General features: G+C 33.3%; 1 protein-coding gene across 3 annotated transcripts in view; it reads left to right on the forward strand.

The window, feature by feature from the left end:
• The window catches only part of Vsx2 (Visual system homeobox 2), a 109,378-nt gene extending 93,504 nt beyond the window's left edge, over positions 1–15,874 (forward strand). The window contains exons 6-10 of one of the 3 annotated variants that reach the window (XM_090103895.1): positions 2,090–2,268; positions 3,395–3,396; positions 14,033–14,163; positions 14,933–15,121; positions 15,714–15,874. In XM_090103895.1, coding sequence (XP_089960021.1) covers positions 2,090–2,268; positions 3,395–3,396; positions 14,033–14,163; positions 14,933–15,121; positions 15,714–15,818 — 606 coding nt within the window. In that variant the 3' untranslated portion in view covers positions 15,819–15,874. Of the gene's footprint in view, positions 1–2,089; positions 2,269–3,394; positions 3,397–13,969; positions 14,164–14,932; positions 15,122–15,713 lie in introns of all 3 variants that reach the window. The other 2 variants (XM_090103893.1, XM_090103894.1) reach the window with 2 other exon arrangements.
• The last annotated feature ends 255 nt before the right edge of the window (positions 15,875–16,129 follow it).

Genomic DNA, 16,129 nt, shown 5'->3' on the forward strand with positions numbered 1-16,129 from the left:
TTTTGTATTATAAGGATAGCATAAGCACATACTTACCTAACATTCGAAAGCCCTCTAAAGCTTTGCTTAGATATGGTCAACGATGCCAAGACTTCCGATTTTCTTAAGTAGGTAATAATTTATAGTGATAGGTATACACTATCCAATCTTGAAGCGGAAGAATGACTCAAAATAAACCTCCTACATTATTTAGTAAACAAATATGATGCTTCAGAATTAAATGAAACAGAAATATCGACGCAAACATAAAATCTAAAGGTAAATTCTATTCAGAGACCTTACCAAGTTACCTTAACGCGTTTTCAATCAATTTTCTTCGGAAAAATCTCGAAATAACCCGCCAATAGACCAAGTAAATACATGTTACATACAGCGGTAGGCGGATTTGTGAGAAGTGGGGGGAGGAGGGAGGGGGGCGGTTCGGAATATAATACGACGGAGTATTAATTTGCGCGGAGCACGGATCGAGTTTAATTAACAAATTTAATTAGAAATTAACTGTTTCGCAGGCGCTGTGTGGATGTTGTAGGGTTGTCACTAGTTAACGAATTAATCGTCTGTTATATAAAGGAGAAATTAATATTTATATGCTCTATAGTCTATATGATAGTTTGATCTAAAAATGAATGATAACGGTCATTTGGTTTTTTGTTTATTTCAAAGTAATAACGTAGTAAGCAATAGATTTAAATACTCTACATGGGTATAAGTTATAAGGTAGGTATCTCAATTTCGAAAAAAAAATCAGTATAAATTCTTATGTTGCAATAGTAAAATTTATAAGGTAACATTAATATTGAATATTGACTCATTCATAATCATAAACTTGAACCTAATAACACAGCAATAATCCACTTTTCTTCGTAATAAAAAAAAACTATTTGAACGCTCCAACCGTCATTTAATTTTCAATTATGTGTCACAATGCGAAATGACCTGAAAAGTCCAGATTTTAAAAACTCGTTATTGCCAGCCCTAGCAGTGGTTAGGTAGAGAGCTACACTCGAGTTTGAAAATTTAATCTAGTCGCGTTTGTTCCCACTAATTGGTTTGTTTTACTCGCTTAGTTAATACCGCGGCGACACTCTAGCTGAATATCTTTTGGACATGATACCTATGTGTGTAAATGGTTATATAGTAGATGATAGTAAAAAATGAGCGTGTACCCCGAGCACACGTGTCAGAAGTGAAACTTCTTTGGCAAGATACAAAGATACCAAAATCTTACTCCAAGACGTGACGGTAGGTATTGCCATGACGCGATCTTGAAATTTAACTCTCAGCGCGCCTAAAGAAGTTTCACTTCAAAAATCTTCGGGATATTGATAATAAATTTGTTAGAAATTGACGATATCCTTAGAAGTTCTACCATGGAAATTATTGAAATAATAGGTACGCCGTACTTACGTAAAACAAATATCCTGTCTTTCACGTTAAAATGTAGCAGATATTTTACCGTAGTTAAGCCCGTGTTACGATGATACATCATACATGAGATTAGTGTGTTCGTACAACAATTCTGATTTACCTAATAAATGTTTCAACGCATTACTGGCTGTGAAATGCAAGTTAGAGCTCATTAATTGTGAAGGACGAATCTAAGTAGGTACCCGGCGATCCTATTCTCGAACAAAAACCTCTGAACATCAACGTTGCAAAAACTACAGCATCACATGATCACATGACGATGTGAGAACCCTTTTGGCAGCACTCAATGTTGAAATTTCGATTATTATTGCTGTTATTTAAAACTTAGGTTTCTATATTATTCGTAGCCTACATATATATCGACTGACCAGTTGGTAGTGACCCTGCCTTCCAAGCCAAATGTCGTGGAATCGATTAATCGAATATTGATCGATTCCCACCCAGGGAAAATATTTGTGTGATGAACATAGATGTTTGCTCTGTGTCTGGCCGTATTAATTATCTATATAAATATCTATTTAAAATTATATATGTATGTTTATCAGCCATCTGGTTTCCATAACACAAGCGAAAGCTTAGTAGGGGATCAGATCGTGCCGTGTATGAAAATTTCCCTGAAATATTTATTTATTTATTATATCTAAAATCTCCTTTCCAACAGGTCTGGTTCCAAAACCGTCGAGCGAAATGGCGTAAAACAGAGAAATGTTGGGGCCGGTCGACGATCATGGCGGAGTATGGCCTGTACGGTGCGATGGTCCGGCACTCCCTGCCCCTCCCGGAGACCATCCTCAAGAGTGCGAAGGACAATGACAATGTGGCGCCCTGGCTTCTTGGTAAGCATTTATTTGTTTTTATGTGCTTTGAATTATGGCCTGTACCTACAGAGGAGCCCATGTTCTAGTAGTGGAAACGTATATAAGGGCTGATGATGATGTGCTTTTAGCGTTCTCTTGTTAGTTAGTTATTTTGATTTTTGTTAGTTGATCTAGATACAAAGTTAAATCATGCTCACAAAATCTGGATTTAGGATGAAGCTTTCTTAATATTTTCTTATTACATTTTTGGAATTGTAGATAGTTAACGAACAGAAAAGGGGCAGTTTTATATTGGTATCCGAACTACATGGTGTTGAAATTTTACACCAATACTTTGGTTTACCCTCTTTACATTTAGGAAAAAACTTTTTAGCAGATAAGGATGACTTTATGAATAACCAACGTAATTTTATCTATAATAAAACCTGTAGGTTTCAGTAAGCTTAGAGAGTCTTCTGTGAGGTAAATTCTTTAGGTTTTATTTTTTCATTTAATATTTTTAGGAAAATAAATTATTCAATTATGGATAGGTTATTATTACCCTGTAAGGTTGTAGGATAGATAACAAATAATGTGGAATTGTTTTAGTTATTTTTTTTAAGATATGGGATTTCCCTATTAGTATTAGAACAACAAAAATATGCATGCGACATTTTGTTTTTACAACAGCTATGAAAACTAACTTTAACGTAGTTAGCTATTCATGCTTATTTCGATATTTTTAGCTCTTTTACTTCTTACAAAGGTAAGTAATAGGTATTTTTATCATTTTATAAAACTGATCTGCTGAAGACCAATTAGGCTTTAAGATTCTCAAACCCAAACACATTGAAATAGGTACCTACCTTTTCTTATCAAAGTCGGGGTAGTACATTCAAGACACAATAAAACTAAAAATCCAACCTTTAAAGAAAAATATTCCCAAAAATATAGTACACGCTATCAAGCGGTACATATATAACAATATATTATGTAACAATAATTTCATGTGATGATTTTGTTGAAGAGTCGAGCGGCGCCGCGGGGCGGCCGTAGCACGCGCCGTTGGCTGGGCCACCACGCGGTGAGTCAACTTTCATTCAATACGATAATTAGCTTCAACAAAATCATCATGTGGGAATTAATTAGGTACTAATTTTAACTTCAAGATGTTAAGTAGGTATATTTTTTTGTTTAAGATATAATTTTCTACAAGTATTTAGGTAAAGAATTAATAGCTAATGTGGGGTTGTTATTAAATATCGATTTATCAAACTAATTCATAGATATTTTTTTTTGTTTATTTCTAACTAGCTTACCGCCCGCGGCTTCGCCCGCTTTGTCTAAAACCTAATAAATAAATTATATTATACTAAAACCTTCCTCTTGAATAACTCTATCTATTAAAAAAACCGCATCAAAATCCGTTGCGTAGTTTTAAAGATTTAAGCGTACAAAGGGACATAGGGATATACCTAGGGATTAGGGACAGAGAAAGCGACTTTGTTTTATACAGTAGCACCTCGTTAAGTCGAACCTCGATAAGTAAAAAACCTCCAAATGTCTAAAAAATGTCTTGTTCCCTTCCCTTCAAACCCGAAAACCTCTATTACTTGAAATTTTGACCCTCTGTTAGTCGAAATAATCACCGAGTCCCTCCAAGCCATTTTGGTACATATTTTCACTCTATAACTCGAAAAATCAAATTTGACCTCTGTATCTCGAACATAGCAACGTTTTATTTTACAACCTTTATAACTTGATGATTTGGAATTTATTACCTCTATTGTTCGAACAAAAATAAGTTACCGACTTTAAGAATTTGCCGACAGTGCAAGTACACTATTGTTTCTTAGAAAACATTTTAGGAGTATACGATAATTAATTCTTCACAGACTCACGAAACACGTGTTTGCATTAAGTATCTGATGACGAAATTATCGATTCAGTAGCTCAGAAAACCGATACTAATGATTAAGATGACATAGAAGACGTGAATAGTACATGCGCTCCATGGGTTTCCATCAAAAAGGCAAGAACCGCATTGGATACCTTACGAAAGTTTAAAAAAAAAACAGTATCTTTGAAAAAGAAGAATTTTCTGCTCTTTATAGATTATAAAATGCTAGAGAACACCAAACGAGAAAACCAAATTATCTAAAGCAAAAAAATACTGACTTTTTAATGCCATATTTTTTATTTTAAAATGATTTGAAATAATGTTGATTTATAATAAATAAAAACATGTTTGTGACCTCTGCAAGTTGAATTTTAAATTATTTTACCTCTCTAACTCAAAATTTATAAGAATAAACCTCAAACTCTTTATGTCGAATCAAAATCCGCCTAAGTCGAAATCCTCTATAAGTTGAAAACTCTATAACTCGAATTTTTTGGCGTCTCCCTTGATATTCGACTTATAGAGGTGCTACTGTACTATGTAGTGATGGCGCTCGAAATAGCTCGCTGTAGAGCGATCTCTATGGAGATTGGAGACTAATGTTTTGACTCTACCATGGTTTGTGATAGTTTGATTACTTTTCTCTGTAAAAACTAGTTCAATTGTTGTTTAATACCTAATAATAATATACATATTTGTAATATTAAATGTTTCAATGTAATTTCCTGGGTATACTGGGGGCAATTGCTAACTGAACCATAATTTCAAACAATCTATATGTACCAATTTTACAAACATTATTGTTATTCATATTTCTTTTCATATAGGTAACATCCAAAAAGACACTAAGCGATGTTACTGAAATATCTCAACCATAGAGCATCGCCAAATACCGAGTAGAGTATCTACCTACACTTTCAAACCAAAGACAAAGCTGAAATTTTTTAATCACGACTTTGCAAATGGTGATTTTTCACACTTTCTGACACAAAGGAAACAAAGCCATATTCACTGGTGTTAAAGTATGTTTTACCGTGGATTGTTTAGATGTAGATGTTGAATGTTGGTACACTTGTGATATAATTATCAAGTGTGGAGAATCGCGTCATTTTGGTAATAAAGAATATTGTGGCATTTTTTTTTGCGTTAATTATGCAAGCTGTTAATTATGGAATTCTACAAATTTAGAAACTGTACATCTGTTTTTATGTATGGGGAAAATAAACATATTGTATCTATTAGGTATTTATTTGGTGGGTATAAAAATAGAGCTTTGTATTTTAAATTATATTTATTTTAAATTCACAATTTTCTTAAAATTACAGTCTTAAAAATGAAGGCTTGAGTTACCTACTTTTCTCCATAATGTAGGTAGGTACCTATTAAAAATCTCAGTGTTCATGTTACTTTTTTTACTAATAGGCTTTACTTAGAAATAGAAGTAGGTATCCATCACTATTCACGCAAACAAACATACAATCACCACCACTACTCAGTCGTTCAATTAACACCATCCCAAACCAATAGCAAAAAGATTAAAAATCGTAAACCCGTCTCACGCACACAGACGCGAAGTGCATAGAACCTCCTCGACGCACACAGGCGCACGCAGGCTCACACGGACGCACACAGACGGGAACACAACATGGCCGCCGAGTCTAAGCCTTGATTATAAGGGCTGGCTCGCGCTTACATATTAATTATATGCTTAGCATTCACCTGCCTATGTACTAAAGGGTTTGTTGAACAAAATGGCTGCTTTATATAAGTGGTAGGTTTTCATATTGATGTTCTGAAGTGTAGTTTGTAATTTGGTGAAGTTTAATGCTAATGTGAAGTTTAAAGAAAGAGCTTTTTATCTGTTTTAGGAGTAGGTAAGATTATCTTCATTTCTTAAAGACAAATAATAATAATAAATAAGCAAAGCAAATAATAATAACAAATAAGCAACTTCTAGGATTTTCTTGGTAGACATCACTATTCCACATGACGACAATCTTGTTAAGGCCGAGTCAGATAAACGGCTCAAATATCTGGATCTGGCGCACGAGGTTGTCGAGATGTGGGACGGTGTGTCTGCCGAGATAATCCCTATAGTTCCTGCCTCCTTAAAACAATATTTAAGGAGGTTGGATTTACCGGTAAAGCCCATGACAGTGGAGATACAGCGGGCAGTCCTTCTGGATAACGCTCGGATAGTCCGAAGGTTCCTCACTCAGTCGCCCTAGGCTCCGGCCGTCTGGCCACTCAGCCGGAGTTTTTTTTCAGCACCGCCGCGAGGCGAGATACTTGCCCCCCCAATTATAAATAATATTATATATGTATAGTATTTTATAAAAAAAAATATTCTACCTACATGTGATAAGTGCAACTGAATTGAGCTTTTTATGACATAAAGCTTTTCTAATATTTGAAGATAAAGTTTTAAGGATTATTTATGCAAAGGTAGCTCTGAAACTAAATACATAATCAATTTAGAAAATTACTTTCACCATTACAAAGTGTATTATTTCTGTGAGACAGCTTATAATTTTACTACCAAGTTTCATGTAATGGCAATTGGGGCAGGAGCGAGTAGCAACGAAATAATTCAACGAAACTGAAGATATTTCTTATAATTTAACTGCTATGTAACTAAAATTACAAATATATAACATTGAAAATAATATAATGGCATGGATAATAAATAAATTTAGCCTTATAATAATATTTAGAGTAACCTTTGAAGTATCAAGTAACCTACTAGCTGACCTGAATCATAATATTCAGTCGCGCAAACTGTCCTACGCGCCAAGTTAAAATAGTCATTAAGTTTCCTGAAAACTACCAATTTTCTTAATTTATCATTCTGTAAGTACTCTCTACTAAGTATTTTAAAGAATATGAATAAAGTAGTTTTTAGTAATTACTTATGGAGATAAGGAATAAATTTTATGTGATAAGTTATTAGATAATCGTGTCTTGCTTAAGTTTAACTTTGGTGGTAAAAATAAATAAATTAAAGATTAGGGGGGAATCAAATTCGAATAAAAATTGTATGTAGTTCTTTGTTGTTTATGTAGGTACCTATTTCAAATATTGGTTTTCAAAGTGACGAAAATACAGTACCTATATGTAGGTAGGAATTAAATCAGCCTCTGGTATTTTGGTGATATAGTTTTGCGATAGATTAAATATCTGTTATCTTATATGCTTATAAGTTTAAACTTAATTCATTTATTTGCTTAATAACTGGAATACAATATACTTATTAATATATAGGTAATTTCTGTACAGAATTTCAACATAACGCTCACGGCATTGTTCGCACGTAGCATGAAAAGTTCTATTATTTATTATGAAAAAAATGTAAGTTAAAATATTTTTGTTTTGACTTAAATACATCATATTTATTACGTTAAACCATTAGCCAGTAAAATATGTAATTTTTAAAACAAAATCGCCTTTCCTAAATATTTGATAGATAAAAGTTTAGATTGACAGGTGTTTTGCCTCCGCATAGACGTTTTAATCAAGAGCGAATAATTTCCCAATTATTATAATGATTTCAATGCTTATTTAAAAGTCATATATATTCTTCTTTAATTTTGTATTTAGTGTATCTTAAGCCAGATAATTAAATACCATCAATTCTGATGAATTTTAGAAGCTGATGATTGAAGAACAACATAGGCAATGCTTATAAGTTACATATATAATGAAACATCCTCACATATAAGTACAAAATTAAATTAATTAATGCCTTTTTAACAGTTTAATGATAATTTAACAAAACAGTAGAGCACCAAAATTAAATTGTCTTTAGACAGTGACACATCCATGGTATCGTAATTATCCTTAAAATATCCACTTGAATTACAATTCAAAAGGCGCTTACACATCCGCGAAGTGTGCTATATTTAAGAAAAATGCCTTTACAAATAATATACGAATAAATACGTCAATTACCAGACACCTACAAACGATTAGCTCCTAAAAAGACCCAAATACCCACATTCCATACCACTCGAGATACTCCATACACATCAAAAACTTGAAAGCCATAAATATCTAGAAGCGCCAATTAAAGCCCAATCGGAAATAACAAAAAACCTCACATTATAACATTATCCAATCCACTACGGCGTAGTGGCTCTCCTCAGCTACATCAAAGTGAACGCAAATGGAAACAGGCATCTTTTTAAATTATCTACCTATTATACACTTGCTTTGTGCATCACGCTTTTATCTTGTCAAATGACACTAGCTGTTAGGCCGCGTACACACTGTGATGCGGTGGAAATTTGTGGCGCGATACCTTGAAATTGCTAGAACCAATTTTTTATCCGAGCAATTGACGTGACTTGTAGATTAGAGTTGTAGTAATGGATAGTAAAAGGAATATTAATTGTATTGACATACAACTAGATATTGTAGAACGTGTAGAACAGACCGTAGCAAATTTTCAGTATCCTTGTCATAAGATATATCTAATTTTTTCAACTTTGTCAATAACATATCGTTGCACCTTCTATCTACATAATATCTACATAATCATACGATTAGAACATTGTAATCGGCCATCTATTTCTCTAAAGTGCAGTTATTTTTGTTATTTTTAGCGTACCCCAATTAACTAAGTACAACAAATTATATACAATCACAAATCTAGTGATATATTTAATTAAATTCGTACACAAAAAGCCAAAAATTCGTGAAAAATATTCCCAATTCATTACTTCCGAAACACAACAGTAGCGTCGTGTGTAGCTAGCCTTACTCTCTCAGTATGAAAATTTCGCACAAAGCAGAAGGCTACGTACCTACATGTGTCCTTTGTCTGTTCACCACTTCGCTAAATGGTTAAAAATTATCACCGCAGTGCATTAGACAGACGCTTTGATGTGTCATATTTCTTTGATTGTAATTGACTCTTCATTTTTCTATAAGTGCGTAATGTTGTCAGTTACGAGACAGTTCGTTGTACCAAAATATTCACTGCTTTTGTGTTTTCTAATGAAGAAGTTATAGTTTAATAATCATAATAGGCTATATAATCTAATAGGCGATGTTTTCCATGGATTTGCCTGAACTTTTCCATGTAACTTTACATTTCCCATGTATAAACGAAGATATTAAACGCAGGATACGGCTGCTTATTCACTGCGTATACGAAATAAATAATATTATATATTAACAAACAGAATATATTTGCAGTAATCAGGAAGTTGAAATATAGTAAAAATAGTTAAATTGAGGTGCGCAATGACTCTACATTGAAAGTTCATCATCCTTTTATTTTGTAACCTAAGCTCATCATAAAGTTCCATGTAAATATTTTTTTTTACTTGACGACGCGGTTGGCGCAGTGGTAAAGTAACTGCCTACTGAGCCGACGGTCCCGGGTTCGATCCCCGGTCAGGGCAAATATTTGTGTGATGAACTCAATTATTTGTTCTTGGGTCTGGGTGTTATTATCTATATATGTATTTATAATATTATATTTATCGTCGCCTAGTACCCACAACACAAGCCTTAATTGAGCTTACTGTGGGACTAGGTCGATTTGTGTAATAATGTCCTATAATATTTATTATTTATTTATTTATTTTCACACATTTCAACTATTTATTTCATTTATTTTAACAATAACTTCGATAAACTATCAACCACGTAATTTGAAGATAAAATGAATTTTAAAGGATAGGTATTTATGTATAAATGCATCGAAAATAGAGATTTTCGGAAAAAATGTACGTGAAACAGGTATACCTACGTACAGGTTAGTCTTTATAATTTCATATACTAGTATATATTTGGCCACACATGTAACAAATATTAAGGTAAAAAAATTGAATTCAGCTTTTTAAGAAATATAGCTAACAAAAATATTTCACAAAAGTTTTCCAATTTCAAGCTTTTATTATGAAGTAGCTTGTTTTTAATACAAGTGAGAAGGATTTTACGAGGTTTTTACAGCGTCGTCCCATTGAATACCTAATCAGGTCCTGTTTATTGCGTTGCTGGGCGCCATGACTCCTGCCAATATTATGTGCATTCTGACTGGTATAGGAGGTAATAGGTTATTAATATAGGAGACTAGCTGTGCTCTGCGGTTTTACCCGCAGTGCTCCGCTCCTGTTGGTAGTAGCGTGATGATATATTATAGCTTATAGCCTTCTTCGATAAATGGCCTATCTAACACCGAAATAATTTTTCAAATCGGACCAGTACCTACCTAGTTCCCGAGATTAGCGCATTCAAACAAACAAACTCTTCAGCTTTATAATATTAGTACAGATTAGGTGTGTAGCGATATTGAATATATACAAAAAATACGTAGAGCTGTAGAGTAGGTATTAGAATATGCATTGTTCAGATACATTTCGCTTTTGATTTACTATCATATATTATTTTACTAAGTACGTATATATTGACGACATTGTCTCTCTTGAAGTGAAATTAGTTAGTGAGAGCAGTCTTAACGTAAGTACCTAGTAGTTACGTAACTATTATCTAATTACTTAATTAGTGGTAGTAGTTAGTGAGAACCAAAAAAAAGTATTTTTTCAATGCCATTAGACATTATTAGTAGATATTATATCTACAAATTACAGAAAATTAACATTAACATTCTACAAAAGACAAGTACCAAATGTCTTTTACCTATTATGAAATCAAAATCTTGTTAAATCAGAACGAATATAATTTACTAGCTGTTCCCTGCGGTTTCACCCGCATTTCTCCGCTGCTGTTTATCTTAGCTTAAGTGATGATTTATAGCCTATAGCCTTCCTCGATAAATGGGCTATCTAACACCGAAAGAATTTTTCAAATCGGACCAGTAGTTCCCGAAATTAGCGCGTTCAAATAAACAAACAAACTCTTCAGTTTCATAATATTAGTATAGACTATATTTCTCAACATCTAGAGAAATAAAACTATCTTACGATAAACAGCAAACGCGTTTAAAGGAGCGTCTAATCGCACAACTCGCATTAGGACTTGCGAAGTTTGTCTATTACACCCAGAGCGATACATCCGTTTGATTTAACACTAACTACCCGCAACTGTACCAACTTCATGTTTATGGGCGACGCTTCAAAAATGTAAGAGAATTAATGGCTCGGATAATACTGGGACTTGTACGATGTGTTGTTATGTTAACGATTTTAGCTATGCTATAAGTAAAACAGTGCAAGTAGCGTCGTATACTTATATATCAGGATGATAATATGTGTATGAAAATTTATATCGGATTTGTTAAAGGGTCTTTTGACTCTGTTTGGACTTTGTTAGAGAAGTATTTTCTAGCGGTTGTGCGTCCACTACCTATCACATGCTAAAAGGTGGTAGATTCAGAGATGTCTTCGTATATGTATATTCATTAAATCATTAGGTATTAAAAAAGCAAGTTTCTTCCTATTTCAAAGGAAGGATTGATAGCGTCCGAAAAATATAGCACGGATATTTTTAAAGCCTTTGACTTTGTAGCTAAGGATGTAGGTAGATATTTGTCATAGATATTTGTCATCAGTTGCGAATCAGCTTGCAAATACTAACAATTAACACGGGAGAGTGGATAACCCAAAAATTTATTCGATTATACAAAATTATTACATTAATATTTTCTTTGTAGGTACCTAACTTCTGTCCGCATTTACAAATTATCAAGAAACGAATCAACAAACAAAAATGATAATTTTTAAAATTATTGATAATTTTTAAATAATTAGTAAAATAAATAGTTTTTATTTTACTTTTTATCATTTAAAATCAAATCCCTTGCTTTCTAAAGCCGTATAGCAAGAAGCTAGTTAGTAATTTTCCTATTATTTAGTCACGTGACTATCATTATTTGTGTGGCATGGTACGGTTCATTAATATTCATGTGTGTTCGCTCCAATGACTAATAATTCATATTTATATTCAGTTTTAATCGTTTATTATCTCGTTAAGTTGTCTGGGAAATTTATATCATAATATTCTAATGGTATTTAATATTTATACATAGATAATAAAAAATTATACTACAGATACACAACAAGAAATAATGTTTTCGAAAATCTATTTGATTTATCATATAAAATGAAATTCAAATTCCAATTGTAAACAAATAACATTATAAATTATATCTAACAAATAATATAGAATACTATTTTTATATTAATAAAAATATAATAGATACATAAACATAATATGTACGAACAAAAAGAGGAAGTCTACGAACAACAGGAAGACACAAATATTTTCAGCCATGACGCACAACGCCATCTCGTGTCTTAATGTTAAAACATAAAAAAATTCTCAGCTACATAGCGAAAAAGTACTTCATCCAGTAATATAATATCACATACAATATACTCATCATATTGATATCATAATAAGAATAAAGTATCTACAGCATAGATTGAACATGTAAACTGTAGTTAGTCATAAACAGAACACATACCTACTACCTACATAATCCAGTAAATACAAACAGTAACTAGTATCTGTTAGCTACAAAGTAACGAAGTATGAATTCGTATCGCTCTCGATATTAACCTGGATAACCAAATCAGCTAGAAGCCTACACGTTTGCGGAGCTGAGTCGAGTGCAAGCGATAGGGAAGGCACGGATTTGTGGGGCCCCAAAACAATATTGCATTTATCTTGTTTACATACTATATTGAAAACAAATTCAGAGTATGGTTAGGTATACGCGTGATGAGAGTATCAATTAAAATTATCGCAATGTATGCGTAAACCGGGGATATAAGCGTACCTATAGGTAATGTATAATCGCTTAAATCATATATCTTATGTGTGTTGGACCCTATGTGAACCTCCATATTTTTCATTGTACATATAATCGTCTTATGGCCCCGCGAGACAGGCTGTGCCTAGTACGGGGTCCGCTGTCGTAATCTGTTCTTATTTTAATAACCTTCTTTGGCAAATAAATATAATTTTTATTTTGTTTATTTTTATACATATTATCATACCTTTTCTAAGTCAGTACAAGCCAACTAATGATGATGAACTAAACCAGAATATTTACAGTAAATGGTCATAATCGGACTGTCTAACTTACTGAAGTAATATAATTACTTCAGTAATAGGAGTAGGTAAACTAAATTAAACAACAACAATTAAATTGTACTTAATGTTTAGTTACTACCTAATACTAAAACTCAACTATCTATTTATTCAAATAAACTTCTATCAGAAGCGTTAAAATGTTTTATTTGGAAAACTGCACTATTTTCTACATTAATACTAATAACACAATCTTTAAGCCCCATGGCCCCTTAAAACTAGCGCTACAATCCGTCCCCGCTCGCATAGTAATGAAGTGGGTATCAGCTCTCGCCAATAGAAGCCGTATGCGACTCATTATGGCGCCTGCCGTATCTTTGATGTCTCCAACTTTTTTCAATGATTACGTTACAAATTAATTCAGGGATTGGACTAATTAAACTCGTTATAGGTTTCTTGGTGAATATTTTTAATGTGGGAGTCTTAGTTAAAACAAATAATGTTGCAGTTATAATTATTGTAGGTTTGTTGTGAGGAAATTATTTTTTTTTATAAATAATATGATAGATTTGCTCATAAATGAATGCGTAGGTACTTAATTTTCGAATGATTTTTTTTTAATGTAAAAATACTTTAAAATAATAGGTATGTTCTCTACAGCAAACTCCGATTTATTTACCGATAGTTCTCTACTCTATCTTTTTATTATTATACTATGTTTGAGTAGGTACATAATTTCAAAAGATGGATGGAAAAGGTTCGACTCAATCTATATATGTAGTAAATAAAGATTATTATTGTGATTACCAATGACACATTAAACTAACGAAACAACTGTTCTAAGAACTGAATATAGATGATTTTATTTATTATTATGCAGGTGCAATAACCCATGTTGGTGTTGCAGGCATGCACCGCAAGTCGTTGGAGGCGGCGCAGCACCTCAAGGAGTCGGGGTCGGAGCGCGAGGGGTCTGAAGCGGAGCCCGAGCGCGCGCCCTCTGCTTCCCCGCACCGACATGATGGCCATGATAACCAGGTTTGTTGTTTGTCTTATTTATTATTTATTATTTATACATCAAATACCTCTAGTAGGTATTATATAGTAACTTGTTGATTTATTGAATCGTTACTCAATATTAATAAAAGTTATTTAGAAAAGGTGCAATTTCATATTTGGAGATGGACGTTGGCTGTCTTTTTTGCTGCCTTATTTTAATTTAAGATTAAGTATTAATCATAAGTTAAAATTTTTACTAGATCTTGAACATTTACATAAAATAAGCAGCTTACAGATTTTAATGCCTAGTCACGTTTCGAGTAGCTTCTTGAGACATAACGATAAAATTTCCAAAAGTTATTGGCGTGTTAGTCGAATGTAAATTATCTTCATGAATCCTCATAATTATTTATTAGGACGATAAAGCAAGAAGTACAATGTTCTTCATGTTATAAACCAGTTCTCCTATTTTATACATGGTATTCTTACATTATCTAATAATATTTTTTGCATAAATTATTGTTTTCTATTACCTTAGTTATATACTAAATGAAATACTAAATTGTACAAAATCTTAGGTAGATAGGTATAATAAATTGGCATAAGTACGAGTACAGGTATAATTTACTGGGCGGTCTTATCCCTAAATCGTAATAATTGTGTGAACCTCTTTCACTCTAGTAATTCTTATTGCTAAAATCACTATAGTATGATTTATAAAACCTCAGTTCCATCATGCGCAGAGATCACCTCACACCTATAATTCGACATGGTTGTTCTGTATTACAATATAATCTCTAATCCCCAGTTCGGTCAAGCGCAAAGCTCTCCCGGCAGCAGCACGACAGCTTCTTCCTCAGCCAAAGGCCGCGCGTCACCCGAACCCCGCGAAATGTACGACGATCCTGAAGCGTTCAGGAACAATAGCATCGCGTGTCTGCGGGCCAAGGCTCAGGAGCACCAGGCGAGGCTGCTGTCCAATAACCTGTTGCTGCAAGTGAGTAACATGACTAAACTGTATACTTAACTATACATAATATAACTATACTTGATGGAATGTGTGAATGGAATGGAACGATTCTTTCTCTTCTGCTCTTTCATTAGAAAAAAATTTGTGAACACTGACGTAAAACTTGGTTTATTTGACTTCCTAAACGTTATAGTATTCTCTTACATTTAATATGCAGCTTACGAGGAACGAAGAATTTTGTTTATTCGTCAGTTTGTTTATGTTAACGATGAATTTGAAAAACTTCTCGATCGATTTAAAAATTAATATTAGTATTGACTAGGGCATAGGCTACAATTTTACAGAAAACATACTATATTTGATTTATATTATCTATCAAGAAATAGTGATAATAACAAGCGTGTTAATGCTAATTCACTTTTCACTTCTCAGTCTGTGCCTTTATTTTCGTCGTAAAGAATGGATTTCTTTATCTTTTATCTCTTAAAATCGGGCATCACATCTCCAAATGCAAATGTTCATGGGCGGTAATGCTTGCCGCTAGGCAAACTACCTATTTGATTGACCGTTCATTCAAAAATAATATATAATCCTTAACAAAACATAATTATTATTGCAGGTGCGAGGCTTGCAGCGGTCCCGCGCCGCGAGCGCGGACGAGGACGGGCCGGCGGACATCGACGTGGGCACGGAGCCGCCGCCGCTCGACGCGCGCCTCTACTGAGCCTGAGTCCGGCCCTGTGCTTTGTAATTATGTACATTACGTGCCCCGGCTTTTCGTGCAATACCATAGTTAAGTATTTATCTGTTTAGCGGTTTAGATACGGGCCGGCTGATGTGTTTGTTTTTGTAACAAACAATTAAAGTGTTATGGAAAGCGTAAAAAATTCGACTCAAATTCAATAGATAACAAATCAATTAAAGAAATTATCGTAACTTAATGAAATAGAGTACATACCTACATACTTTTAAATATGTAGTGTGAAATGAGAAGCCAAGTTGCGGACTTTGATCATTTTCAATTTCTTTTTTGTT

The sequence above is a fragment of the Colias eurytheme genome, chromosome 7, assembly GCF_061535395.1.
Source record: "Colias eurytheme isolate Ceu_HAF_F1 chromosome 7, ilColEury1 Martin Lab GWU primary, whole genome shotgun sequence".
Classification (NCBI taxonomy): domain Eukaryota; kingdom Metazoa; phylum Arthropoda; class Insecta; order Lepidoptera; family Pieridae; genus Colias; species Colias eurytheme.